This window comes from Amblyomma maculatum, chromosome 1, assembly GCF_055883805.1.
Source record: "Amblyomma maculatum isolate TAMU_Amacu chromosome 1, ASM5588380v1, whole genome shotgun sequence".
Lineage (NCBI taxonomy): Eukaryota > Metazoa > Arthropoda > Arachnida > Ixodida > Ixodidae > Amblyomma > Amblyomma maculatum.
Window position 1 is genome coordinate 302,649,785 of NC_139344.1, and position 8,491 is coordinate 302,658,275.

At 45.8% G+C, this 8,491-nt stretch overlaps 1 protein-coding gene across 2 annotated transcripts in view; it reads left to right on the plus strand.

Moving 5' to 3' along the window:
• Positions 1-8,072, plus strand: part of LOC146206949 (casein kinase I) — an 89,624-nt gene extending 81,552 nt beyond the window's left edge. For both annotated transcript variants that reach the window (XM_084581429.1, XM_084580973.1), the window contains one exon: positions 5,094-8,072. In XM_084581429.1, the coding sequence (XP_084437555.1) occupies positions 5,094-5,104 (11 nt within the window). In that variant the 3' untranslated portion in view covers positions 5,105-8,072. The remainder of the gene's footprint in view (positions 1-5,093) is intronic.
• The last annotated feature ends 419 nt before the right edge of the window (positions 8,073-8,491 follow it).

An 8,491-nucleotide genomic window follows, 5' to 3' on the forward strand; every position in this document is an offset into this window, starting at 1 on the left:
CTGTCTTCTTGCACGAAGATTTGGTTGCCTAGACCACCTTAGTCAAGGATTATGATAATCTCAATTGCGCCGAAAAATTGCAAGCTAGTGTTTTAAGAGTAATGCAGACTACAAGCTCATGAAGCACTATCAAAATGTATATGGTCGTTCAGTTGCACTGAAAAGTAAGATGATAGCTAAACGAAAATAATCACTACTGCAAAACAAATTCATATACCTTTTTTATCCCATTACTTTGCATTGGCTAATGTTTACTCCTGAATCTTCACTCAAGCATAAGCAATAGCGAATGGCGGCTCACTGTCGTGGGATTTTAACACTTAAAATCCTCATGCCTGTGGTTCATTCTTCAATTAAGGTGAGCGAAGATTGTGCAGCCGAAAAAAAATTGAAAACGCAAGGTAAATTTTGCGTGCCTTGGTTGAGTTTTATCTCTTTCGACATAATTACTAAGGGCTGCAATTTCCAAGGGTAGTTAGTGGTTTTTGCAGGTGCTGTGGAAACACAGGACACAAATTGTGCCTATCTTTTGTATTCTAGTGTTCTAACGGCTCGGTTCCATAAGCTTTACAACTTTCTTGAAAACCTGTCAACAAAGCCATGTATCTCTATACATGGGTGCAGTCCTAGTACAAGACGACAGCAACCGAAGCACGCATTGTTAGTTATTAGTGTACTTAAAAATGGAATGTAATCACTCAACCTTTCTTCTTTCCATGAACGCACGACACTACCATTTTTGCAGGTCAGCATCCATGAGCGTAAAATCAAGCAAACGTGCCAACTGTACCAAATGAAACCAGCGCATTTTCTGCCTTCCAGCAGTTCTATTACAACCTCCTTAACGCCACTACGGTGTGTCATAACCTGAGTCACTTTGGTACATAACCCAAGCCAAAACAGAACTTGTGCATCTTGAATTTAAGAAAAACTCTCCTTGACACAAAATTCAATTGGAAGTATGCATTTGTTCTCTTGTGGTTGCATGCCTTTGTGTTGTTCTCTTTCCTAAATACTGGCACTGAACTAGTGAAACACTTTCGTCCACTCTTTTTGTTTTGGATTTTCTAAGAGTAATATTTACGTTCCTCCATTTTCAGTAATTCTCATGTCAAGAACGCTAGAGAGATTCTTAACCAGAATAACCGGCAGTGTGCCTAAACACATTGCCTTGAAGTGGTTTGGGATCTCTGCACCAGCCGAAGAGTGCCTCCATTTTATTTTATGGCCAGCTGCCACGGTGCTCTCTGTCTAGTTACTGGCGAGCTCCGGTAAATGCATTTGCAAGCGGCCTTCTATGTTGTATGGTGGTTCTCCAAAGGCTGCGGCTCTGCTCTCAGAGCCGAACGCCACTTCGCTAGCTCAGACCACACTGGTGACCCCAATGAACAACACGAACACTAAGGACCAAAGGGTATAACCGTTTATTGTAGGGGCTCTCCGTCGATCTTCCTTTGTTGTGGGCGATCATGCAACAGGCTGAGTTCAAAGGGGGAGTTGCCTCAGTCCGTAGAGCCGTAGACGCGTCCGCCCGCTTGTCCGGTCCGCACTCACTTCCTGGTGCACACACGCTCGGTCATTCACTGCCACACCCAGCGCTCGGCACCGCCAGTGTAGACAGGAGAGGGGGGAAGAAGGCTGGCCGCATGATCTTGAGAGGCCTCTTGCTTATCCAGCCAGGAGGGGAAGGCTTCCCACAATATATCCAGCTAAGGTCATGTAAAACCGTTGAACAGCATCCATTTGACAACATACAACTTGCAGGAGGGCAACAATTGTTCTGCCAGCTTGTTGACTGTTGTGTGGCACTTGACGTTTGCAGGAGTTGGTAATTCAATTCTTGACCTCCTAATGGTCATCACCTTTCAACTGAACTATAATTTGTGTCTTGACGGGCCCTACTCAATGAAAACCAGAGCGCCACAAAATACACGGCCAACTGGGCTCATCGAAGTCCACAGGGGAGGGAGCCTGAAACAATTCCCATTAACGTCAACTGGGGCTCGCCTTCTCATTGGTTAAATAGGGTTTGAAAAGGGAGAGGAGGAACATTATTTTTGATTGCCAATATTTTGGGTATTAATGAAGCTAGCTTAACAATGTTTTATAGTTTTAGTAAATGGCCTTTTAACTTTTAGCTATGCACGAGATACTCATCATGGTGGCTTATGAGGTTATAGGCGATGCGCAAAGCGCCGACAACGCCGCCTGTCGCCAATGCCGCAAAGCGTAGGCGGGCTCGGATCGGGCGCTGTTCATGTCAGCCTCTATGCGCGCGCGTCGCGTTTTAGTGTTTGGTCGTGGTTTAACTGATATAACGCCGCTGTCAATCTTTAGCAATGTCCGGGAAGAATTTCTGCGTAGTTGATTTTTCAAACAGACATAAAACCTTGCCAGGAACACGTTTGTATAAGTTTCCAGTGATGCTTCACGAGAATGACGGCGGCCGTGAATCGTGGCTTTTCGACGCAGAAAGCAAGCAATCGCACCGAATTACATTTGTTCAGGTTAATGCCATTTTTTTTCGACGCGCTGCTACACGACCAAAGCTAATGCCATTTCCAAAGTATGGTAACTGCGATTGACATGCAAATGTTGGTGCGCCTTCAATATGTTGCGAATATCACTGCGCTGTAAACGAAAGCAGCCTTTAAATTGGCATTCCTGTCTTGCATGCCTTGTAACCAACCTGTTGATTAGGACTATCGATTACGAAGTCAGCGGCAATGTCGGCGGCGTTTGTTTACGAAAGGGCACGGAAGGTGCGCACGTCTGCGCTCGACTGCGAAACGCGTAAGAGTTTCAACAACGCATACACTTTGCGCACTAAAGCAAGTGTCAACATCAACACGTAAAATAGGCAGTATCTAGTGTACTCTCCGAAGGCGCTTCTATAGAACCTTCGAGTATCGCCCTATGGCGCAGCATACTACAGCCCCGTTGACTCCCGTACGTTTTCGCCAGATCGTTCGCTCGGCGTATTAAGGCCCGTCAAAAAATGCCCTAGCTTGTCCTCATCAAGAAAACATATGGCAAATTCGTAACGCTTGCCACATCGGATACCGCGAGCTTACCGCAACGACGCTTCCCGCGAAAGCAGCCGACGACGGCGCTCTGGCCGCGTGCTATGCCCTAGTCGTCGCTATGCCTAAGCGCCTAAACGGTTTCACATCAAAGCCGTAGCTGGAAGCGCTTTGGAAATAGTAATTTTTTTTATTCCTTCATCAAATTAGGCGCTTATTATTAATCAACAGAGCATGCGTTTCTGAAGGTGACGAAAGAAATTCGCCGTGTCGGCAACTCGGCGCCGACAGACCGCGGCAGCAGGAGCGACCTGTTCCGCCCGCGCTGGGTGCGGTGGCTACGGATTGGCTGGCAGCAATGGGTGCCAGTTTTTTCTTTTTTTTTTTACGATGGTATTTGGCATATTTCACAAACATGACAAGCTGCACAATTATAGGAGCACAGTAGCATTTATTGCAGGTGGCATGTTTGTAGTTTATTTTGGGTGTATCTTCTCATCGAGTCTCTGGAGTCGAGATAACACATTTCCTCGTTGATCGCATTCGGATGAGTACCTCACACTCATTCGATACCTAAGGTCGTTTTCATCGAATGTCATTATATTTTCTCGGGTAGCAGCAAACAAATATCATTTTGAACGAAAGTCATTCGATGGAAAAGGTACTAAATTTACCGTGTGGCAGGGCTGAGTGATAACTATTGATAACTATGTTTTTAGTGTTTTCTGCTTGTCATTGCACCTTCCATTAATACTTCTTGTTTAAATTTGGTTGACTCTGCTACCGGGAATATACAATACGCATTCGATTTGTTAAATGCTTAGCCAGACAATCTTTAGCGTGCATTGACATCGCACAGCACACGGTTGCATTTTGCGTTTCGCCTCCACTTAAACGTGGGCGGCGCGGTCGACTTCGGTCCCGATAACTCGATCTTCCTCAGTAGCCTGAGCTGCTGCGGCAGGTTATTGAACAGACAATTTCCAATATGCGTTTTGAAACTTGTCATGCAATTACTTTGAAGACCAGAGCCAGTGTTCTTGTTGGCTGGCAAGATTACGAAAACATAACATGTCGCTGTACTTGATATTCAATCTAAATGTTCTAGAGCTTGTTATAAAGCGCGCTGTAATTCTGCAGTTGGGCGCGAGGGTGATACAAATGAAATGAACATGATATTACAATAATAAAATAGGATATAAAATGTAAATATAATATGCTCTTGGCTAACCTGTGATGCGGCATTTCAGATATGCTGATATCTCATTCCCCCATGAAATTATCTACCCGATCTGCCTTTTTGACGACGGAATACGTGAAATCCATGCCGTACAGGCAGTGGTAAAGCGCAAGCATGAAAAATCTGAACTCTTGCTACAGGAGCCCAATATGCGCTATTTATTTGATGCTCAGAATTTGCAAGCTCGCTGGCTTTTCCTGCGGTCGCACCGCTACGAAACCGCTCGCAGTTTCGAAGACGCTACCTAGTTTTCTGTAGCAATTTATTGCATGTAAACGAAGCAAACGTGTACCATGAAGCAAAGAAAGAGCATTGGTTCATAGGTCAAGGAATGAACGAATTAGGGTGGCGTTGTAATGAAAGCGGGGCACCCAAAATGAGCTGCACTTCGTATATATACGCAACCTTGTTTACGCCAGTCTGCAGGAGACACTTGATGCATATGCAGGCGATGCAGTTTCAGACGGCCGTGATATCAAACACATGTCCGCTATTATAAAAGGCGATCCCCTTGCGCACACTGTCACCGCGGAAGTGCCCGCGAGGCGCGCACAAACGGCAGATCGCACGCGCGCGCCACGGCCAGGCTTGCCGCTTGAGGCCCGCCTCGGGTTCCGACGGCCGCCGCTAGGCGGCTTTCAGTGGCGCCCCTATAGGCGCTGCGCATGGCGTATAGGTTTGATCCTGGTAGTAGCAGCTGCGCTTAGATGAAGATATAACGGTCACCCAGGCTTTTTCTTTTTGTTTTGTAATAAGCTATGGAATTGCAGGATAATACTAATAACTGTTTTTAGGATGTTGTGACATATTTTCGCGTTTTCTGTCTGCAGGAGGCCGCTAAGGCTGAGAATCTTGGCACTGTGAATGGTGTCGTCGTCACCGCCCGGGGGGGAGAGGAGCCCTGCATGCCTGATGCCCACCTGTACAGAATAAAGCTCACTTCTGTTGACTTGGGCTGCCAGGCCGCTTCCAATCATCCCACCTTTGTTATCTCGGCAATTGTGCACATGCTCTTTGGGGAGCACGTACCCCATGGGAAGAGTGATGCGGCTGTGGTTTTGATTGTGCAAAATATTTGGCAAGCTGGAAAAAAGTGCTTCACGGACAATGCTTTTACAGTGGAAATATTTAGGTGAAGCCTAGCAACCATCACGGTTATGCTGTGTGACCTTATTCTGACCATGTTAGCCCATTTTTATTTATACATGTCAAGAGCGAGATGGCTAAGCAACAGATTTGTGCAACTTTCACTTGTGTTGATTTTGGCTAATTGCTTATAAGTGCTCTCACTATTTGTTAGTCAGCTGTTGCACAAAGCAACTTCCCAGCAGAGGTAGGAAGGGCTGTTTGTTCTTTGGCCCACTATAGGTGTGAAAGCATATTGACTCAAGGTGTCTAGCAACCGGGAATTGTCTGGGAAATTTTATGCACCGGGAAAAACCAGTTAAATGTCAGGGAAACCATAAAAAATTTTGCCAAGTCACAAAAATGGCACGATATATTCTGCAATGCATTTTCACTTTAAGCTGGTGCACAGCAAGTATGTTATTTGTACATTTTTTTTTTTCTTTAGCTGTCTCCAGCGCGGCCGCCACGGCAGCCGCACTGCAAGGCTAGGCGTGATATACAGTCGAACCTGGATATATCGAACTCGAAGGGGATCGCAAAATAGTTCAATATATCGATAATTCGATATACAGAAATCGGCTTGGGACAGCACTTACGATGCGAAAAAACGATACCACATTTGTCGCGTAATCAACTCTCGCATAATGAACCCACCCTTCACTTTTTTTGCACTCTAGAATTTTTGGAAAAAAAAAAGCATTAAGGCCAGCTCGCTCACATGCAAGCGATTAAGCGATCTCAGCGACGAGCGGCAGCGACAGAGCAAAAAATTTCCAACTTGGAACTGCGTCTCTCTGCCGTTCGAGCCAGCCACCGCGGCAGCTCGAAACAAGGGGTTTCTGTGTCGCCGCGGCAGAAATCGCCAGCGTTTTCGCTTGCATATGGCACTCCGTTCTCATCCACAGCTCATTTCCTGGCAGGGACTCGGGGTGTTTAGGGGGGTGTTTAGGGGTGTTTATCTTTTTATAGCTCCTGCCAGTGGGAGCGAACTTGGCAGACTGCCCATGATGGCTTGATTGCACAAGCCTGGTTCGATTTATCACGCCGCGCTTGGGGTGGGCATAGTACACTGCCACAAAATATTGGAAAGCGTGATACAGTAGCTGCAAATGCTGTTTGAAGCGAAAAATGCTAAAAGCCGGTGTCATGATCGCAGCTGACCGCGTGCTTTCGTTAATTCATACATGCAAGAATAAAAGACTCCCGCAAAGAAAAAAAGAAAAGTCGCTTGCCATATCTTACGCTACGCCGCGCGTACAGCACAACGATAAAAATAGACGACTCTCGGGAAAAAAAAAAAATCTGCCGCTTGTTAATTTCCGTAGGCGCCATAGCCGCGTCAGCCGCTGTGCGCAGAGGGTTCACAACACACGCTGAGGAAAGCGTCCCACGTTCTGTCTGAAAACGGGCTGAGCTGGCTTGGCGCATGCGTAGCGTGTGCTACTGCGAACGAAGGCCGGGAAAGAGGGAGAGAGATAGCTCGGCAAAAGAATGGGCACACCCTTGCGCATCGCTCTGTCGCGTTTTTCCCCACTCGTTCCCACCGGTCCTCTCTGGTTCATTCACGCACATGGCTTGCAAACGTCACGTGCTGGCGCGCGGGAAACGATAACCGCAAATGTGCGCGCCTTTAGGGAATGGGCGCAGCTTAAAAACGTCACGCGCCAAACGGCCGTGGGTGATGCGATCGTCTTTGGGAAAGACGCTTTCCAGTGCGTGGTGCGGAGTTCGATATATCGAACAACCGGTGAAATTGAGTTCGATATAGGACGCGGCTTTCCTATACTTTAACATGGGATTTTCAAGGAGATATTTTGAAGAGTTCTATATAACCGAAATTCGATATATCGGGGTTCGACTGCATTACTTTAACGCCAGCGCATGGCTGAGCTACCACAATAGAACCAATACGCACGTGAGGTGGGTACTGAACAAAATATGTGGAAACTGCTTGATAGTAGTATGCGACAAAAAGCAGGAATAACTGCGCCGCCAGTGGCCAGCACAAAAGCGATTCCTGAGCTGGGCTGCCGCGTGCAGCCATATTGGATTGGATTGACTCTGCGGATTGTGGGGTTGCGTGCTCTGAGCCTGGAGACTGGCATTAGTGCACTTTTACTTTTCATTACACTTTTGATGTTCTTAACAGCTGTTAATAATAATGAGTCTTCACAATTGTAAATTGCAGAATATGATTAATAAATAGCTTTTGTTGTGAATTATTTGTTTATGCTCATCAGCAGCTACATTTTTGAGCCTCTTCACATGTCTGGGAATTTAGCAGAAATAATCGGGGGAAAAACCTGGAAAAGTCTGGAATCTTTAAAATAGGAGTTTGCTAGACACCCTGTGACACTATTAATAATGTGGTGATGCAGTATGTTCCAGGATTCCTCATGCCCATCAAAGTGCCACTGTCCAGTGATAAGAGGTTTGACGCATACTTTTCATTTTGGAGATAAGTTTTGTTCCAAAACCTGCATCTTATGCCCCGTTTTAGGGGAAAGGCTTGATTTTCTGTATACAAACATGTTTCTGCTGAAATATACCTCTCGAAACAACGTACAAGGATTTGTTTGGTAGGAGCCTGTCCGTTTACTCTGAAGTAAGCATGGGTTCATGTCTGGTTGTGCAAAGTAACTTGTTGGTTTCACTGTGTCGGAATAAATTCACCAAGCATATTTGCTATGTTGAGTCTTGTGTTAGTGGCAAGGTGAGGCAGCACAATGGATGCTCTCTGAACACTATGTGGAGCTTTTATTCAAAGTAAAGGCCACTAGAAGTCCAAGCCTGAGCAAGGCAGAAAGTTACGTATACTAGGTATTGTGCACTGAATATATACTCCAGATACATAGCAGAAAACCTTTAAGTTGTACTGAATTACAAATGCTATAGGAGCCCCACTGCACAAACCCCTTAACGAAGGCTACATAGCTGAGTGCTTTGCCTGTTAGATGTTAATTCCATGCTGTGCTGTGTCCACCGGATTGTTTACATTCAGCACATTTTTGGCTGACTGCATTTGGAGGCAAAGTGCTGCAGCATGGCCAGAAATATTAATACAAGTTTTGTCCCATTTTAAAGATACGACAATTTCAAA